This window comes from Poeciliopsis prolifica, unplaced genomic scaffold (genome assembly GCF_027474105.1).
Source record: "Poeciliopsis prolifica strain line A6 unplaced genomic scaffold, Auburn_PproV2 SCAFFOLD027, whole genome shotgun sequence".
Taxonomy (NCBI): domain Eukaryota; kingdom Metazoa; phylum Chordata; class Actinopteri; order Cyprinodontiformes; family Poeciliidae; genus Poeciliopsis; species Poeciliopsis prolifica.
Genome location: NW_026562402.1, coordinates 6,924,930 through 6,945,934, shown reverse-complemented (window position 1 = coordinate 6,945,934; position 21,005 = coordinate 6,924,930). Strand labels below are relative to the sequence as shown.

Here is a 21,005-nt window from a genome sequence, read left to right as displayed (position 1 = left end):
TAAACTTTTTACTCCACTTCACTGCCACTAATAACTGCTTTGGCAGTCCCAGGTTTTAACAAACATAAAGCAGTTTGACAGCTCCACTGACTATAATTGGATCGCTTAGAATGAATGTTCAGCAGCACAAAGAAGAAGAGAGAAGACTGGTGTGTGTGTGGGGGGGCGGGTGTGTGTGTGTGTGTTTAGGTATAGATAAACGCTACATTATAGTTTTGATGGTTTAAGTCATTTGAAGTGACTTCAGAGTCAGTAACTGTTTGCCATGAAACAAAGAGCGATACAGCACTCCCCCGTCCTCAGGCTGCTGCTGTACACTGCTGGTCAACTGGCTGCAAAAGACAGCGACTATCATCTTTCCTCGCTTTCAAGCAGATAAATTTGGTCGTTTGGAAAAAATATTCAAGCCGTGAAAAACACAAGTATTTGTGATCTGCAAACTTTAGGAGTTCAGCCCGTTGTTAACACTGTCAATATGTCATATTGTTTTTGTGGTAAAATTAATTCCTTTTTTTGTTTTAAGCTAAAACAGACAACACAAAGTATATTTTTGTTATAGCAATACAAGAAAATTATGGGTTTTTTTTTGTTTGTTTTTTTTACATGATATTAATTTATAGAGGTCTTTAGCACCAAAGAATACCAAGATTTTAAAAAGTTATGGTTTAATTTTTTGTTTGTTTATTGTTTTGGTTTACAGTCTTCTAATACTAAAATAAGTGCTGCTGTGACTGCAGTTTTCTCAAAGCTTTTCTGTGCTTTTGGCTCCAAAATTCTTTATTGGAACACTTTTCTACATACATAAAAAATACATATATAAAAACATAAACAATTGCACCAAAGGTAAATTACCAGCAATTACCCTGATTTAAATAAAAACGGTTATTAACTTAAGAGTGTTAAGCAGCTGAGTGCAGGCTAGCTACGTTTGCAGATAGCCTAACTAACCAGCTAACATCAATGTGTTCAGCATGAAAATCTCGTTCCAGAGTTAATATTTTCATGTATCCCATCTACGTTTTCACTGGGACACGCCTACCAGCTTCTGTGATTCTCACACCCTGTCCAGAATTCAAGAAGCTCCTCAAGCCAGTTTTTTGCTCCCAATTTGGATTTGTTGCTTCATTAATGTGACGTTATGTTCTCGTGTTCCCTCCCTGCATCCTCGTGTTTCTTCCTTCCTTACGTCCTTCAACAATTCCCTCTGTTCCTGCTCTCGCTTTCTCTCCATCTCTCTCCAAATCTCACCCTTTCTTTTTTTCCCCCCTTTCTTTTCTGCGCCTGCCTTAATGCATTCACACCGCCCCTTCATTCACGCAGATGTTTTATTCATCAAAGCGGGTATTCTTCAACCACCCCCCCGGCATCTTGCTTCGCTCCGCCCCGTGGCCCTCCTCCTCCTCCTCTTCCTCCAGCCCAACACATGGTGCTTCCCCAGAGGGCAGCACGCTCCCACTTGCTTCCCCCTACTCCTTCCTATTGCACTCGCTTTTTCTTACTTTATGAAGCTTAGACCACGTGTAGTTTTTTAGCTACTCGTTTAAAACAAAGTGATGCAAAAGATTCACATTTCTCAGGGTGGGAGAAAATTCTCAGCCGATGCGCTGCAAGCAAGCAGAAATAACTTGGAAGAAAAACAAAAGTGTGCTGTACAAAACCGGAACAAATGTTTCGACTAGACGTAAAACACAGGCACCATTTGAAGAGACTGTGACTTTGATGTATAAAATCAATAATCATAAACACTGCTGCGCCCTTTCGACGGGAATCAGAACCCAGAGGCATAAATAGAGATGATGTCATGAAACGACGCTGGCCGGCCGACAGCCTGAGGACTGATCATTTCAGGGATGTGTCACCCAAAGAAAAGCTGCTGTCAAACAGCCTCGTAGTGTCCTTCATTATTTATTAGTGTGTCGGTGATCTCAGCATTACAGTGAGTCTCTGTGTGGTGCCAATTTATTCCCTTCAAACCTCGGGCTTTGTTTGTGAAATCTGAAGGTCTTCTTGAGAACGCCTCACCAGACTTGAAGGAACAAAAGCACAGAGGAAGAAGCATCTGGTCCAGGTTAAGTTGACATTATTGGTCAAAATCAATTTCAGTAAAAGTATCATCTGGTGCAACACCTTGCAAAAATAACCATACGCCCACAACCAGTCCACATTTTTGCCACGAGCTGGCATTTCAAGGTATTTCATGTGATCGAAGAACACAGAGAGCAAAGCTGCAAGGGGAAAGGTGAGGGTCATGTGTTGTGTAAAAATTCATCAGCACTTTATAGAACTTTGTTTTATTTCAACAGGTATTTTCTGGTGTGTCTCAAACCAGCTTTGCACATTCAGAAACTGAACAGACCCTGCTTGTAGGACAAAAACTTTGATTTTGGTCTCGTCTGATCACCAAACCTTCTGGCACATGCTTGCTGATTCAGCTGATTGTGGAAACCTGCAAACAATGGCTTCTTTGATGCTAGTCTGTCAAACAAAAAAACAAAACAACAAAAAAAAAACAGCAGGGCTGGAAAATGTTAGAAAAACAAGCAACTGGAATAGGCATCTTTTCTGAGGCGTATCAGGTGTCAACAGCAAAACAAAGAGTTCATACCTGGAACGTGAATATACAACATTTAAAGCCCACAAAATATTCTTTGCAGATCAAAATGTTCCTCGTGTTGTGATTTGGGTTGGCAACTTTATTTAGAAGTATTGGTAAAAAAAAAAAAAAAAAATGCTAATAGCATAATTCTCCTCTTACTCTGCATTTTTTTGAAGATTTTTCACATAAAAGCCCAAAGAAATTCATTGTCACTTTTTGGATGCACCGTGACAAAAAACATGTGAAACGTGAAAGACAAACTGTGCAGTACATGTTTGTATGTTTTTAAGGTTTTAATTTACGGTAATACAAGAAAATTCTGTTTTTCTTTCTTTTTCTTTTTACGTAACTTTAATTTATACAGTTGTTCAGCACCAAAGGATACCAAGATTTTTTAAAAAGTCTGTCCTTCATCCTTTGGAAAACAGGAACATTGAAGATAACTACTTTCTAATTTATTGGTACAGAAAAGGCAAGGTCGTGTGAATATTCACTGACTCCATAAAGTTTTGATCTGATCTGAATTTTTCACTTTTCAAAGAAAGCAGAAATGCCCTGGAGGAGCCTGAACCTGAACCTCGCAGCTCTTAGCGTTATCATCTTAAAACAAACCCTGCCTCCTTTTCCTGTCCTCACCAAACTCTTTTATTCATTTATCCCACTTAGTTCAGCAAATTATGCCCACTGCAGTACAATTCCCCCCCCATTCAACATGCATATTTTAAATAGTGCCTATTGTGTATTTAGACGCCCCTATTTCCTCCGACCTCTTGAAAAACGGATCATTTTAGGTACTGATGGCACTCACTTAATTCTCTGTTGCCCGGTCTCAACGCACAAGAGACACAATCAGTCACTCGGTTAATGACCTTTATAATGAATGTCACTCGCTGAATCCATTCTATACCATTATCTCTTTTCGTCCCTGGCTCTCCTCTCTTTGAATGGTTTTTATCTTCCCGACAAGCTGCTGCCCTCAGCTTCCTCTTCAGCCATCTTCTGATGTTTGTTTCTACATCTAACTCATCCCCCACTTTGAACGTTTTATTCAAGCTGCTTTTTGTCCATTTTTTTTCTAAATTACCTCTTTTTTCTTCAATATGTGATCTTAACTCCGATTCTCGAAGCATCAGTCATTTCCTCAGCGTCCTACGCGTTTTAGCTCAGCAGTGATTTCTCACTTTCATTGCATTTTCTCCCAGCTGTCAGACTCGCTTCACAACTAATTGAGTTTGCATTTGTTTTACTTTCTTTCCACGAATGACTTTTTAATAAGTCAAATACCTTTATTTGTATCTGTGCTGTGTTTATCACACAGCACAGATACTGTGTATGTAATAAGCGAGGGTCAGCGAGTTATTCTACTATTTAAACCACACCAGAATTTAAATAACTCAAATTTTGGAATCTTTGCTCAAAATTCACAGAATAAAATGACAAAAGAAAACAAATAAATTGAACATGAAAATTTATTTCTTAAAAAGAAGCGAGAAATTTCTTGCCTCATCAAAATGATTGATGTAAAACATTGATTTTTTTTTTTTTTTCCAGTCCAATGAGAGTTTCAGTGTGCTGCATAATTAGCTCCATACCCTTTACACCTGGCTCTGGGGTCACACTCATTCCTGCCTCTGGCTACTTTACATTCACATGTGCTCCAAAAATAATTCCAGAAATACATGAGGCAAAATATCAGACATGTTTCCAAAATGTGTGCACCATACTTCCATATTTCTGAGTCAACTAATACTTTATGATTTATGATTATTTTTTGTAACTGTTGACTGGTTGCTTTAACACCAATAAAGGTACAGTTCTTTTTATCATTCATAGCCATTTTATAATTGGCAAAAGTGTAAATTAAAGCAGATGCTTTCTTCAAAACCTGCACACCTTCTGCGTCATGTCAACGTTTGTGAGCTGCTTGGCTCACTTTCAGAAAGAAAACTTTTGAAAAAAGCTATTGCATCGAACTGTGGCAGGGGTGTGAATGATTTTTAGCTCAAATATACAAAAAATTTTCAAGTTTTTGTTATTCAAAGTAAAATACTAAAGAAAATGTTCTTGTGCTGCCACGAGTCCAGGTGTGCACTCTGCTTTAGTGATGTGTTATTTTCAAGAAACTTTTTTAAAAAATGTATTTTGTGTCCATCTTTGATTTAATTCCATTTCCTGTCGCTTGTCGTCAGACCACAGACTACCCTTTTGTCTTTTTCTCCATTTATAAATCCTCCTCTTCCCACGTTGCTTCCTGTCTTGACTTCTAAACCGGGCCCATTTTCGTGACAAAAAGTAGCATTTGCTTATATCGAGCATTTTTCTTCTCAAGCTTCATCCGGTTAATGTGTTCTCTGTGTGGGATCTGTCTCCTCTCCCTATCGGCAGGATTAGATTTCTCAGTCTAACATGCATATCTACTTTATCACACCCAAAACTAATCTGATCCCAGCCCACCGCATTTCTTCTCCAGCTTGTTCTGCGTTACTAACTCCTAGGCTGTGCTTCCACCTCCCCTGGTGTGAAAATATAAATTACTTCTGCAAAACCAACAGATTTAATTTCTGTCTCTGTCCTCTCTTCTCGCCGTTCACCAGTTCATCCTTTCACAAACTAATTTAGTGCGGATCCTCGCTTCTGTGTCTCTGACTTGCGTCTCCCTTGCATCTCATGAATCTTTTCTTTGTATCGTTCAGCTCGGCGAGGCGTTGCCCCCGTGTTACAGCAAGTGTAATCACATACCTGCCCTTTCTGTCGGCTTTTATCTCCACCTGTAAGGTTCACTGTCTGCTGGGAACTTCCTGAAACCGCTGACTACTTTCAGAGCTAATAAATGATATTTACGTCAGAGAACATGCACTTTTATTTCTAGGGAATATTTTCTAGGTAGGTAGAAGCTACTTCTGTTATAAATTAAACCAAAATATTCTTGTTTTCTTCGCTTTCATAAGTTAATGTCATGTATCACAAGGTATAATAAGAGTTTGGCAGTATGAGCCAGGAGGTTCACTAAAACTATCTCTCAAGGCAAAAATCAATAAATCAATTAAATGTAGAAACTTGTCACATGTTTATAGAATGTCCTAAAAAGCAATCAGATGAATTTTCCCATAATACAGAAGAGTTTATGGAAAGATTGATGGATGGAAAAGTAACAGGAGAAATGTATCTGGCTCATCTTTTTGTGTTAGATGAGCCAGATAACTCATCTAACACAAAAAGAGTTTTTTAAGGCAGGCCTCTAAAATAAAAAGGCACAATGTGCCATCTGGGCCACCAGAGCACAACGCTGACACTAAAAAGAAACCCTTGTTGTTAACAAGAAAAAAAACACTTCCGAAAGGAAATATAACTCAAATCGATGTTACTTATTAAGAGTGTTCATTTCTTAATGAATTGAACATTTTTGCAATTCAAACCAAACTTATGCTCCAATGCCAAACCCTGAACCTGTATCAACATAAAAAATAGCCCTTATGTTTAATAAGCACATTTTGATGGTACAGCAAGCGTATCTGATGGTCATGGCTGTACATTTGACTAAGTGGAGGGTCAGAAACCAACTTTCAACCAGTTTTGCTCTTTGGCCAGCAGACATCCTCTGAGGTTTGGACTCACTAATATAAAACACCACAGCAGCTGTTTTATTCCCAGTTTAGATTAATTATTTAAGAAGGCAGATGTCAGGTCACGAGAAATTTGCAGGCGCTTAAGAGCTGATTTTTTTTCTTTTCCAAAAACTCAGACAGTGAGTGTTGTTGTCACTTGTTTTCCTACAACATGAGACTTTTCTGTAAGATCAGTTGAGCTCATTTTGACCTAGTTTGACATAATGTAGAACATGAGGTTTTATCTTTATTTTGACATTTAAAATGAAAATAAAATTTATTTCAAAAACATGTCTCCATGCATACACGTTACTCCAGTGATATTACATCAGATACTGAAGCTCAACGTCTCCCACAGAATCGCTGCCAGAAAAAGTTGAGTTGCTTAGAGGAGCTGAAGTAGAACGAGTTTAGTGTGCATGCACTGCCACTGTATTGGTGAATCACATAACACAGAATTAAGTCATTTTATCAGTGCAAACCCTAAATCTTAACCAAACAGATGGGAACATAAACAGAAAATGAAACAGATTTGCCACCACTGACAGGTTTGAAGACAATCATCATTCTCACCGTTTGCCTCTGAATCCTCATTAAAGGCTCGGTTTGACCCACTTGTAATTCAAATGTGACTTGTTTCGGAATGTTAAAATCTATCAAAAATCCTGTATTGTTTCTACTAATCCCTGATGAACAGTTTAATGCCTGTGTCTTAGAAAAGCAAAACCTTGCATAATGTGAAATCCCACATTGGGAATCTATATTTTATTACCCTTTTGGGTTTTTGTTGCCTTCATAGAAAGGGTGGTATCTTTAAGCTTGGCTCAAATAGCTGAAGAAGAAGAAAGAAGAAAATTAAAAAATTCTTGAAAAAGGATGCATTATTCCTCATATGCATGTATAAAGACCTGGAAACAGTTAAAGCTCTAACACAACACCAAGACATCTGTGGGCTTTTCACAGCGATTTAAACAGTAGGAAAGTAGAAAACCTCTCTTTTAAAGAGTTAAATTCTGACTAAGTTAAGGCTGAATGTGTTTTGCTGCATTTTGTGCCTTGTGTTTTAGAGTTATTTTTGTGTGAAAGTTAATTATTAGTTATTCTATATTTCTGTGCTGACACTAGTCTAATCTCCTCACTTCCTTAGACTTGTTCCCTGCTGTTTCCAGTCCGGTGGAAACGTCACCGCCACGACGCCCAGATGAGAAAATGTTTTTTCTTTTTGATATTCTTTGAAGTTAGGTATAGGCAGTACAGTAATCTCTTTTCAGAGCTTGTGTGCTGCAAAGGGACATCAGTGCAGTTGTTCATGCATCAAACCTGACTCAGATCTGATGCAGACATCTGTTTTTGACTGAAAAAATAAAAATAAAGACTCCCTCTGTGGAAAACCAAGGTTTCCAGTGTTGATGAAAACCCCGGGCGAGCTCAGCTCCTGGCTGTGAGAGCGATCCATTGAATTTCAGGGAAAAACCGAATCAAAGCCACAAAGAAAGGATAAGGGGGTGAGGGGTAACGGCGGGCCGGACTGAAACCCGAAAGAAATACAAAGCAAACAAGGTTAGTAAATGTCTGGAGATTTCTGGAGTTGCAGAATCAATTCGTTCCCGACTATTCCTCGTCATCCCTCTTTTTTTTTTCCTTCTGTTTGCCCCGGGGCAGTGAGGAGACGCTACAACTCCCGACACCTACGCAGGAAGAGCTCAGCAACAACAGACCGGGCTGATTTCCATGTTCTCGCTCACCTCTCTTCATCCATTTTCCCCAGAAGCTTTACCTCTTTATTATTCTCACTCAGTTCATCCGTCTCCCTCCATCCACAATTAAAGTCGTCATATTCAACCCTCTCCTTTCATGCTGACTCCATTATTTCTCAATTTGTCTTGTTAAGTTATTGTAAAACACTTTCTTTGTGACACCCAGTATTTTTTTCTTTTCAGTACTTATCTATTTATTGTGATTTTTTTTATCCCCTTTGTCTTCATTTATGAAACTTAAATCTTTTTTAAAATAATTAACAAATCACAATTTATGATTTGGGAAACATCCAAAAGTTAAAAGGTTTTTTTTACTCGCAGTAGGAAGTGACATATTGTGCCAGGTCACAACAATAAGCCACAGTGGACAAACAAAAAAAAAAAATAATGTGACCTTGGTCTTGTAGCGTTTCAGTGCATTGAATAGGCATAAATGTTAAACGTAAATTGTATTTCTAATTTCACTTAGCTCGGTTTCTGAGCATTAACTAGAAAGTACCACCGGTTCTCCGACTAGTTACGCAACCAAGACCTTAATCCCAGCTGCCAGCTCCAACTTCCATCAAATTATTTTTATTCACTGTCATAAAATCTACTAATTTAAAACCATTTCCACATCTCTTTGTGATACATCGTTTTTAAATTGCTGCCCATCTCATTTCTTATTTCACCGGTCCAGAGGAGCTCCGTCTGGAAATCTGAATCCTCTCTGGTAATGTTTTGCTGGGATCCGCCCACACAGCTGGGAAGTCACACACCAAACTTTTTACCGCAATTCTTACCCAGTAAATAACTTTTCTCTCCTAAATCCGATTATCTAAAATGATGCTTTTCTATTTCTCCCTAATAAAGATTTTATTACTTCTTCTCCCTCATGTTCCCGGCAGCTCTACTTCTCAGATTTCTCTCCATTCTGTAAGCTTTCCTGGGCTCCTTCATCTCTCTTTCACTTTGTCGCAACACTTCTCTTTCTGCTCTCCTCATTTCTTATCTCTCTGCTCATCTCTTCCTCTCCGTCTCAGCGGGAGGCTGGAAAACGTTCTGTCTCGCTCATGAAAGAGAAGTGCGGCTTCCCTCTTCCAGCTCTCTTTTGACTCGAAATAAAAAGAAATGTAAAATATCCCCCAGACTCACACAACCTAGACTCCATACTCTTTTATATCAAGTCAATGGCTGAGGCGATATAAAGGGACAGAGAAGAGGGATGACGTCTGAAAAGAGTTTGGTGCATTGGGCAAGGTAAGCAAGATGCAACAGCTCTTGTGTCTGGGTTATAGCAGGCGAGAAGCTGACAAATTAAAAAAGAGTGACTGCCTCTCTGTGTCTGTGTCTGTGTGTGAATGCCTGTGTGTTACAGGCAAAGTAACAGGTAGTTCGGGAGGAGGAATGGCTCCCGTGAGGCTGCGTAAGTGTGTGTGTGTGTGTGGGTGTGTGTGTGTGCGTGCGTGTGTGTGTGTGTGTGTGTGTGTGTGTGTGTGTGTGTGTGTGTGTGTGTGCGCGTGCGTGTGTGTGTGTGTGTGTGTGTGTGTGTGTGTGTGTGTGTGTGTGTTTCCATGTTGTTCGTCTCAACATGACAAAAGAGAGAAAACGGAGTCGATCAAAAAGGAAGTCAGTGTGGGACAAGAACAAAGAATCACTGACAGTCTGCGTTACTTTACCAGAGCGCACGTAAAGACTTGAAACAAAAGCAGACGGATGCACTCGCTGCTCTTTATTTTCATGGTGTCTTCAGCTTCTAAATCAATAATGTGGAAGCACTGGTTTGTTCCTACCTCTGTTGTCTATGAACAAATTCATTATGATATATTTTCTGTATTTGTAATAAAACATGGTTTTTTTTGGTTATTAAATTAAGTAATTCAAATGCCTTCAAGTTTTCAAACATGTATGTCATGGTTAGCATATTGAGAAAGAATAAACTGAAAATGTATCTTGGGTAAAAAAAAACAATTGTTAAAAGAATAAAAGAAAAATTAAAATAAAATTAGTTGCAAAAGTTTGATTGTGATTTTTTTTTTTTTCATTCACACAGAGCTAAACACTGTGCTGAAACACCCACAAACATCCCAAATTATTTTTAAGCTAAATGTACTTCAGGTTGTTGCAAAGAATTAAAGAAAAAAATTCTTTAATTTTTTTCTTTGTTAATAGGATAGATTTACAAAGATCTTATTAATACTATTGCAGTGCAAAACAAACCCTCAGAAACCCCCGCCATGCTTCACAGTTGAGCTGGATCTTCGACTCTGTTATGCTTTAACAAATTCATTATTTAAACTTTGGCTTCCTTCTTAATCTCTGCATTCTTAGTCCATATTGATTATGCCTTTCAATAGATATGTGTCCTCCAACAGAACAATTTGTAATTGAATTGAAAGATCTTTTCCCTGAAGAGTTTGGTTTGTTGCGAGACACCAACCTATTCAATAAATATGAACCTATTCAATGAATATGAACCTATTCAATGAATATGAACCTATTCAATGAATATGAACCTATTCAATGAATATGAACCTATTCAATGAAGCTCTACCTTTTCTGACAAGAAGACTGGTCAAATATGAAGCAGAAATTAAACTAGGAACAATATGTGTTTTTGTTGTTTATGGGATTAGGTATAGTTGAAAGTTGTAGGCCAAGCTCAATAAATAAATAATTAAAATGAATCACTAAAAGGCCAAAATTATGTTATGACATTCATACACATGATGGTCACTTGAACTAAACATGCTAAATATGACAACACAGCTAAAATGCAATGACCAGTTATTAGTTATTCCTTCACAAACTTGCCAATTAGTGTGTTAAAACGTCGAATGTTTCTGGTTACAATGACCTTCGATGTTTATATGCATTGAGCCATGCTTTTCACTATTGCTGCTACCCAATGAAGGTCCAGTTTATAGCCAAGTTCACACATTCTTTATAGAGTCTGACGTTTTATTGTACCAGTTGCACCGGGAAGAGCAACCAGTTAATATAAACCATGTAGTGCATGAAAAACCGGAGGCTGTGTAGCATATTCTGCCAACCAGAGCAATCAGAACCAACACATGGTTATTATAATGGTTCCGTTTCAGGAGAGAAATCTGAAATTGCTCACATTTGAGTTTTCTATACCACGGACCAAACTGTGCCTGCATCTTTTTCTTTACCCTCATCCAGGACCCTCTGCACCCCGCTCACCGGTGTAGTCTTCACGGCAGATGCAGGTGTAGCCTCCTTCTCTGCGGGCACACACTCCTCCGTTCAGGCAGGGGTTGGAGTAGCACAGGTTGATCTCCGTCTCGCAGTAATCGCCCGTGAAGCCCACTGGGCACCGGCACCGCAAGCCGGCAATGGGATGGATCGGGCGGAACAAGATGGAAGGCGACGAGATGAAGGGCGCAGAGCTGTTGAAGCGCAGCACTGAGATGCACTTCATGTAGTTCTGGCAGGGCTCTCGCAAACACACGTTGTCATCGAATGGGAGAACCTTGAACAACGGAAGAGGAGAGAGGAAAGAGAAAGGTACTTGTAGAGAACAATCCCAATCGCAGACCATCATTGCTTGGTATTTAAGTTGGGTTTTTTTCATAACAGCTAAAGATAACATCAAAGAGTCATTTTATAGCACAATGTGGCTGGAAAATACACAGTACTACTCTTGTTACTTTTTTGCACTTACCCAAGAATTACAGACTGGCTTAGTTTTTCAATTGAATCATTTTGATGTTTTTTGATTTAATTAAACTATGAACTTCCCCTTGTCTTTGTTCTGCTGGTTGTCACCTCTCCTTCGTTTCTATTCACCCACCTCTGCTCTACATGCTCCCTTGTTTTCACACCGACTTGTCAGATCCCTCTGTTAGCTTCGTCGCTGTAGATATTCACCGCCAGCAGGATGCGGCCTCTGCACAGTTCATGTTCTCTCTTTCAACTTTCCAGTTGTTATCTTAACTTTACAATTAAACCAGAACCAGCCCGCCTCCATCTAGCTCAGACTTCTGCCAGCTTTGCATAAACGGGAGCTGAGTTCGATGGAAACTTTAATGACTCTTTTAATGGACCTTCCTATGAGTCATTTAAAGCAGTGATGGAAAAATTAAAACTCTTCCCTTGTGAACCTGAATCAATAAAATAAAGCATATTCCATTACAAACCAATACCTTCAGCCAGAACCCCAATCACCACTCAGTACTTTCTGTAAGCAACAATGTACATGGTGTATCAATGGAAAGGTAAAATCCATCCATCCCAGGGATGGATGGATTTATGTTGAATGTTCTTTTTGTCCTTAAAAACCCTCTGGTTATTTCCTGAAAATGTTTCTCTAACCTGAGATACTTTTGACAGTGTCCTCTGCCTGTCCTGTTTTCTACAATTTTGTGATCACTTTCTGTTTTTCATGTGCAAATATCTTCAGCATCTAAGGACAGATTTGCCCTCCCTAGAGAGCCATTACTGTTTGATGTTAGGTTTGACTCTGAATCTCCACTTATGCACTTTCAATTGCCATATGCTTTGTTTTTGATGTACACTTTTAAATTGTAAAACGTTATTTCTTCTTAAATTATTTTCAAAAAACAAAAGTATTAGACTAAGATGGATGGCATTAGTACTTCTCCAGAAAATTCCTTCGCTGCATACTAGAAATATTATGCTAGTAATTCAACAGTATCTTAAGATACTGTTGAATTAAATAGTCTGTCAGTAAACTGTGTAAGACAAGTTAATTTTCAAGATCCGGTCATTTTTTCCCCCATCAGATCTGTTTTAATGAAATAAAAACTCAACTTGAATTCTTAAAATCAAAGTTCTTCAGTGTTCCCATGAAATGGCAGCCATACACAATTCACAATGCATCTCTGGGCTTCATTTTAGAAATGTTCCTCCCTGCAGATTTCACACGTTCACATGTTCAGATGTGTGTGTTTTTTGGTGTGTTTTTTTTCTGGTTCTGTGTGCGCAGGACTGCTCAGGGCTGTGTACGCGTGTAGTTAACTGATGCCCAGTGTTGTGTGCAGGTATGTGGATTTCATGCATGGTAACATATGGTGGTGATATTTGTGTAGTCTTGCGCGAAGCCATATGGCTGCTGTGTGATTAGCATCTGGCTCGTGTTACTGTCAGTTCATGTCAGATATTCCTGAGATCACTTTTGGTAAGTCAAGAGAAATCTGAACTATTTGAGTTGGGTGATTTAACAAACACACATTCGTCTCGATAAATGAGAAGAGTTGGGTGTTTCATCCATATTTGTATCGTATTGACTGCTAAAGTCAAAGACTTTTCCCTAAAGAAAGGATGTCAACCTTTACAAAAGGGCATAATTGTCTCCTTTAAATGTATATTTGGGAATCTAAAAAAGAATATATGGTTGGTAAAAGTAGTAAACTTTTATCAACCCTTTTCCTTTTTAAAATAAGCTTAATTTATATATATATATATATATATATATATATATATATATATATATATATATATATATATATATATATAATTATTTATTTGATCATGATATTTATATCATGATCAAATAAGACACTAAGGATTGTTCAAAATAAACATAAATTTGCTGTTCAGTGAAATTTACAAATGGCTACTACAACCAGTGCATTTGGAACAAGGACACAGGACCAAGTGAAGCAGCTCCTCGTCTCTGTGTTGCGTCTCAATGTAAACAAACCTCCATCTGCGTCAGCGACGTCAGCCTGGGCCTGTTCAAATACAGCTGCTCCTCCAGCGTCTCGGAGGGGAAGAAATGGCCGCCCGGCAACGCGGCGGAGAAGCTGACGTTCAGGATGCGTCCCGGCGTCGCGTCCAAGTCCGGCTGGATGTTGAAGATGAAAACGTCCTCGACGGGCACAGAGAGGACCGCGGACACTCCCTCCAGGAAGTTGCCCAGCAGCGGGGAGAGGAAGTGCTCCTGGGACATGTTCTGGAGCCGGACGGTGACGCTGCTCCCCAGCATGTCCTCCGTGATGATGAGGACGCGCAGGACGCACTGGGCTGAGATGCTGTGGACGCCATCTGAAAAGTCAGGGAAAGAGCCAAGAGGGGAAGGTTGTTGGTGTGAATCCAAGCCTGTTGGTTAGTGGCACATTTTAAAACGTGCATCTTTGACCAAAATGCTGCTTAATGAAGATAATAAAACAGAAATCACTTAAATATGACAAATAGATGCAAGCATTGCTGGGAAAAAAAACCCTAAAAGTCATGTGATGGAACATTTCTCTGCTGTTAGTTTTACTTCCAGGGTTACAATAAAATCATCCATGACTTCCAACCTTTGGCATCATGCAAAGCCTGTAGCAGTCAGAATCAACATGTTTCTGATTTTCAATGACAGCTTGAGATATCACTGCTCATGCAGTTATCATTCGTAAACAATCTCACATTTCAGCTGTGGTAAATAGGAAATCCAGAAGCATCAATGTAAACATGAAGTTCATTAATCTCATATCACAGCATAAATATACTGTATTAAATATTGTTGCGAGTGTTGGAAATATCCTGAAAGCACTCCACGAAAGTTTTAATAAGTCACAAAGATGCACCAATCATTTCTCCTTACTTCCAACACCAGTCGTGCTCCTTTAGTTAAAAACAGTTTGTTATTGACCAACAGCGACTTCATCCACAGCCTGTGTTTCAACGTCAATACAGAACAGAAAACACAATGGACTGCTGCTCTGTGTGTCTGTGAAGCAATCCATTGTGACAAAGGGGCTGCACCGACTGGAGGAGGCAATTTCTAACAGTGCGGTAGTAACTTAGTGTTAAAGTCAAACAAATAAAAGACAGTAAATCATGAATGAATGAGTAAGGCAGCAATATATAAAAAGGCCCTAAAGCAGGAAAACATAATACTGTGATGAAGGAAAGAGAGGAACATGGCAGAAATTGATGGAGGGTGAGGGGCAAAGGAAGTGAGGGCCACAGAGGATCAGGAGGACAGAGAGGCAGCGGAGGATGAAGGACAGCAAAGGAGGTTTATTAAAAACCCAGAAAGAGGAAAAGCATGTGACGGGGAAGGAGCGGGGAAAAGAAATATTGCTTTTAAAAAGTAATAAAAGACATACTTGTCAAAATATGAAGGATTAAAAAACAAACAAATACTTGTCAGTTACTGGGGACTGAAACTGTGCAAACGAAGGCGGGAAAGGAGAGATAAAACAAGCAAGATTGTCAAAACAAAGACGGACATACAAATAAAACCAGTGGTCAGAATCACTGAAACAGGAGGAAGAGATGGAGGGAGGATGGGAGAAATAACACAGGAGTACAAAAGTGGGGGGTTGGGTTCAGTGGCAGCTGGTTTGATTACTGGATTACAAGGAGCCTCACTCCCTGCTGACCCCCAACACACACATACACACACACACGTTCAAAACCAAATGGCCTTCATAATACATTTACAGCAAGAGTAAGAACAGCTCTACAATATAGACAGACATACATGATAGACATGTTTATTCTACTCATGTTAAATGGTCCAAATTATTTATTACTGGGCTGAACCCAAAAGCAAACAAAATCCAATAATTGATTCTGATCTTTCTCTGTCATTAAAATGATCTTGGGATCCGTGACAAAAGCTGGGATAATCTCCTGGAGCAGCACACGACCATGTCATTCAGTACACTGTTAAATGCACAGCTCAGCCTGGAAATGGCTACTAAACTCTGGTTTTACGTCAAATCATTGAGTTCCTGTGAGAGGAATTTTCATTCAGGTAATGCCATTTTAAAACTGGAGCTAACAAGCTATGACCGCCTCATCTGTAAAGCAGCTGAATGCAGGCTTGTTACTAAGCAGCTTTTGATTAAATGATGAAAGCTGAAATCTTGTAGATTCCTAATGTTATGCGATAAAAAGCAGAGAGGAAGCACTCAAAAAAAATTGCAGATTTAGTTTATTCTATATTTTTGCTTCAGTTTATGACTCAAAATGAAATTTGTGTTTTCGATTGCAACAAAAATGTAATCTTTTCAATGAAGCTTTTCCCAAAAAATTATTCTTCCCACAAACACTCCAGGGGCTTGATGGTTTTTATATTTTGCAAAGCTGTTTTATGCACAGTAAGCATGATAGCCTGCTGCCGTCCTTGTGCTTGTTTTCAGACAAACATAAAAAGCAATCCCACTGCCAGACAAAGAGGAAATGTTCATCTGAGTCACAGCCTCACAGGAATCCTCTTTCAGAGGCTCGCTGCAGATACATGGGGCGTTCAAGCGGCACATTTTGACAAATCACACGATTGGATCAAACGTAAAACGTCCTTTAAAGGTATCAGCATCAGGTCTCCTGGTGGTTTCCAGGGCGGCATTAGCTGTGATGCAGTTGGTATCACTGTTCTCAAGCAGCAATGCAGTCCAATCCCGATGTGGTTTCTTTCAACAAAGAGCTTGGGTATTCTCCTATTTTCTCATGTTAGCTGATCTCTTGTTCTATCTGTTCTTTGCTTGACTTCCACGTCTCACCTCGTCATGATTACTAATTAATTAGTGATCACCAGAGCCGGCATGTAGATTGGCATGAGATGTAATAGCTAGGTGTGCTCCACTCTGCCACAGATATTGAACAAAACAGACACTTTCTTCAACATTTCCAGCTGCTGCAAACATCCAAATTGAGTTTTCCCTGTGAGGAAAACATATATATATACATATATTTATTTATTTTTTCTCATTTTTTGTGGTGCAGAAGTGCGGACCGGATCTCAGAAGACCATTCAAAACTTTGACCTTGAGGCCTATTTTGCACGTCTATTATCATGTTAATGTTTTTCCATTCCACCCGACATGCGTCTCACTTTGTCCTGACTTCATTCCTAATAAATGCTAAATGCGTATGAGTCTGTTATCTTTGCGTGTTCTTTACTTTTATGATGTCATTAAAGTTCCCTGCATAGATTAGGGTTAATGTGGACCACCAATTATCAAGCTTCTGTGTAAACATGACTGTGCACCATGAAGATAAAGGTAGTAAATATTTAGTTACTTAGATAGTCCACATATCTATTATACTATTGATATTAATTTTGCATCCAAACCCAGCTAGTAGATAAAAGTCTTCAAAGTTTAGTTTTGCTTCCTGCACCTTCATGGTATTTATTTTTACCCAGTAACATGAATTTTTACTTGTATGGATTGTTGTGAAATTGTAACTATGAATAACGTATGACTTGTTTTTAAGAAACATGGAGCATCACCAACTTTAATTTGGTTTCTTCGCACATTTGTTTTGCTTGGGGCTTTGATTAGGCAGCACATGATGTGAATACTTCACTGCTACATGTTGAAAACTCTTTTCTAATATTCTCCTGTGTGAAAAGTAAGCAGTGCACAGTGTGGCTGTTTTTCTTCTCAGGATTGTTGCAGGAGAATAGATGGGGAACGTTACACTAGAAAAGACGTTTGCTTTGACTACGCAGATCAGCTCAGGTTTAGTAAGGCTGAGTGTGTAAATGTTGATCAGCAGAACAACAGCATCTGCTTTACTTATAGCACTGAATACATTTGGACAGTCTGCATGAGGACTCTGACACAGCTGAGCTGGACATCTGAGAAATCAAGAAAATGATGTGATAAGATTCGCCTTTTTAGTACAGTCATCCTACTTGCATGCCCTGAAAACACACGTGATCTATCATCATGTTGCTGCAACTTGAATGTTATAAATTACAGCATCATGTTTTCTATTATCATCATTTTCAAACACCGTATATAAAAAGTCACATTTTTCTGCCATTGTCCAGAAATGATCCAGATTTTACAATACTGTTGCACATTTTCCTTCACAATTCAAAGGAAGGTCATTTTAGTATTTTGCAGCTGCATATAAATGTCCAAACTCTGAGCTGGTGATGAATTTGATCTAAAGAGTCAATTCTGAAACTAACTAAAAAGACATAAAAGCAGATATACCTTTTTCATCCGCCCCTAACATGTCTCTCTAAATCGCCAACTCTTCCTTAAATATTCGCCCACACTCTATCAGATCTACCTCAGAGAAATATGAAGACTGTATGAAATGTGGATCGCTTTAGGTGACGAGAGGTAATCCTCCCCTGAAGCCAGAAAGTCATAACTAATGCATCCAATAGACTCCGTACCTACTCACTTCAGTGTGCATAAAAACAATGAAACATTAATAACCTCCAAATTGAAAACCGAACAAATGGAAGGTTACTCTGAGATCTTTTGCACCGAGGGGAAAACAAAGCTTTTCGCCAATAACAACTTTCAGACACTTTTGGAAGCTTTTACTGCTCCTATGGGTTTCCTTCTGGCGTTTTCCCCTGCATGTGTCCGCACTTCAAAGGAGGAGGAGAGTCGGGGGGCTGGCATGCATAGAAACTCTAAGAATAACCACAGTGATTTAGAACCAACGCGGAGGTTCAGCCGATGCGCGAGCCATGAAAGCGAGGCTGACCTCCGATCGGCGCTTCGGCTCCCTGAGACGCTTTGTGGGGAAAGCAGTCCCAGGGTTTCAAAGGGTTGAGAGGGTTCAGTGCTATCTCTCTGCGCCAGGTAGCCTGACTAATAACACACTCAAAGCTTCTTGAATGTCAGAACATCCTGAGCCTGCTGCCAGGAAATCTGAACGGAAATAGCATATTACGAAGCGTTCAGGAGAAAGGCAGGAAAACAGCTTCAGAAATGGTCAACATGCGTCAGAGCGAGGGGTTATTAACAAGAGCCCTGGCATTTTCCCCTACGGCAGGAAGAGGGGAAAATTCAGATATGCCACTTAGCTGACTTGTGATTTCAAAAGGCTTCCAATATTTAAATTAAATATTTTACAGTCTGAAAACAACTTAAACGTAACGTGGCCTTGTAGGACGGTTACGAACATTAACTTTTTCATGTTTTGTTCTGTCGCACCACAAATTTCACAACCAAAAAGAAGAAGAACATTACTGTGAAGCGGAAGCAAAATGACAAAGGATTTTCATATTTAACCTACTAACAGAAATCAGAAACTTGTGGCGGACATTTGCATTCAGCCCCCTGATACCTCCGGATGAAACAGAGTGCAAACATTTGCCTTCAAATATCACATATAGTAACAAGATGTAATTTCATCGGTGTGTGCCGATGTTCTGTGAAGGTGTCAGAAGATTTCTTGGTGAACATCTGAGATCAAGGAGCACAGCAGGCCGGTGAGAGATAAATTCATGGAGTGGATTGAAGCAATCATGGTCACTTTACAAAACATCCTTCCAGAAAACCGACCAACTCTGGAGCAGCTGCTGAGAGCCACAACTCAGGTGGGAGAATCTGTTAATAAGACCATCTGCTTTAATCATTCGTCTCACAAATCTGGTCTTTACGGAGGAATGGCAAGAAGAAAATCAGTGTTAAAAAAAAAAGAAATTCCAGTTTGCACATTTCCATAAGCCACACAGCAAAGAAGAGCATGCTGTCATTAGAGGAGACCAAAATGATCTCTGGACTCAAACGATGTAAGGGAACTGTAGTGCCTATAGAGTCATTAATCCACTTCTTCTTTATCAGTCATGGTGGTGCAGCCTGTGAAGAGTCACACTGCCAGGGTTAGAAGTTCAAATCCCTTCACTCATGGCATTACCACTGCTGAAGCAAAGGATCTGACTGGAACGGTTTGTGCTCTTAAAACGATAATGAGGGCAAAATAAATGGAAAGAAGCCAAACAGGAAGATAGTGTTGCTTTCATGCAGAAACCAGGAAATAAATAAATAAAAAGAGTACAATCGGATTTACAGTGAACAAAAGCTCTGCTGGTTTACCCTCAAACGTTCCAGACTCTGTCTGAACGCCCTCAACCCGTAACTTCACAGGCTGTGCACTCATGATCACATGGTTTTAAATCCCATTTCACACTGTGTTGTCACGTTTGCTTTTGTTGGGTCTTCCCGAGAAGTCCCAACAAAAGGAGGCGCAGGGGACAATTTTCAAAACTCCGTGTAACGAATCCAGCAGCGTTCCCAGCTGCCCTCGGCTCTGTCAAATAAATGGCTGCCGCTGCTGCTGAGCAAATGCAGCCACTTCTGAACGCGGCTGTTAATGGAGCTCAGAGACGGCTGCTTGAAGCACACACGCCCCAAAGGGGGGAAAAAAGACTTCCCTCTCAAAGACGGTGTGAAAGTGTGAAGAGTCAAAATAAAGAAACACTTCAGTTAAGGCAAGTCTGAAGAGAAAAAGAGAAAGAGGGAGAGAGAGACCATATATTAAAGCCTGTAGAATAACACAAGAATTAAAAGTGCATTATGCATCATTACAACGACACCCAGGCATTGGCCTGGCAGCAGATTTCTGTTTGCTTGCGGATTCTGTTTGATTGCCAAAGTCTTTCCACCCGTGGGATCTATGGAGTTTAATTGTATGCATTCGGATGAAAATGAAAATCAGAAAAGCTACAAACAACTGCAGCCTAATTTATGGTGTATAATTAAGTTTAAGCCTAAACTAAAATATGGGTCAACTGTCCAATGAGTTTCTGAATCTTCTCAAGTTTCCAGCTTGAGTCACTTTCAGATAAATCCCGATGTTTAATGTTCTGCAGTGACCTGCAGTGACCTCTCCACTGAGTGTGTGCAGCACAAGGCAGCAGCTGTTGGCAGCTGCAGCTGTCCTCCTCATACCTGCACCTGCCTCTGTCTGCATGCCATTCTCTCAGATGTGCAGCTTCAACAACAACTTTGTAAGTGGAATATCTATTAACATCAATTTTCCAGCCTTGCAACTCATTTTTAACTGGATTTAGGCTTGGCCTTTGACTAGGCCATTGTTAAAATCGAAGCCATTAGATTGCAGCTATGGCTGTTTATTTGTAAACATGTCTATTGCTGGATTTCTCTTTCCTGTTGAACAAAAACAGACCCAAAGAATGATGCTGCCACCGCCATGCTTCACCTTGGGACTTGAGGATGAATTACAGTTTGGTTTTCAGCCACATGTGGTGTTTTCAATGTAAGCCGTGAAGTTTTGTTTTGATCACATCTGACATGAACATCTTATTCAACATGTCTCATGCGTCCAACATGGATTTTTGTTTGTTCTCAAAAACCCTCTGTTGCC

General features: G+C 39.6%; 1 protein-coding gene across 1 annotated transcript in view; it reads right to left on the bottom strand.

Annotated features, from left to right (window-relative positions):
• celsr3 (cadherin, EGF LAG seven-pass G-type receptor 3) overlaps positions 1-21,005 on the bottom strand; it is a 93,831-nt gene that overhangs the window by 58,129 nt on the left and 14,697 nt on the right. Inside the window, exons 2-3 of the mRNA XM_055048652.1 lie at positions 13,627-13,970; positions 11,145-11,433 (exon numbers count right to left, since the gene is read on the bottom strand). Coding sequence (XP_054904627.1) covers positions 11,145-11,433; positions 13,627-13,970 — 633 coding nt within the window. The remainder of the gene's footprint in view (positions 1-11,144; positions 11,434-13,626; positions 13,971-21,005) is intronic.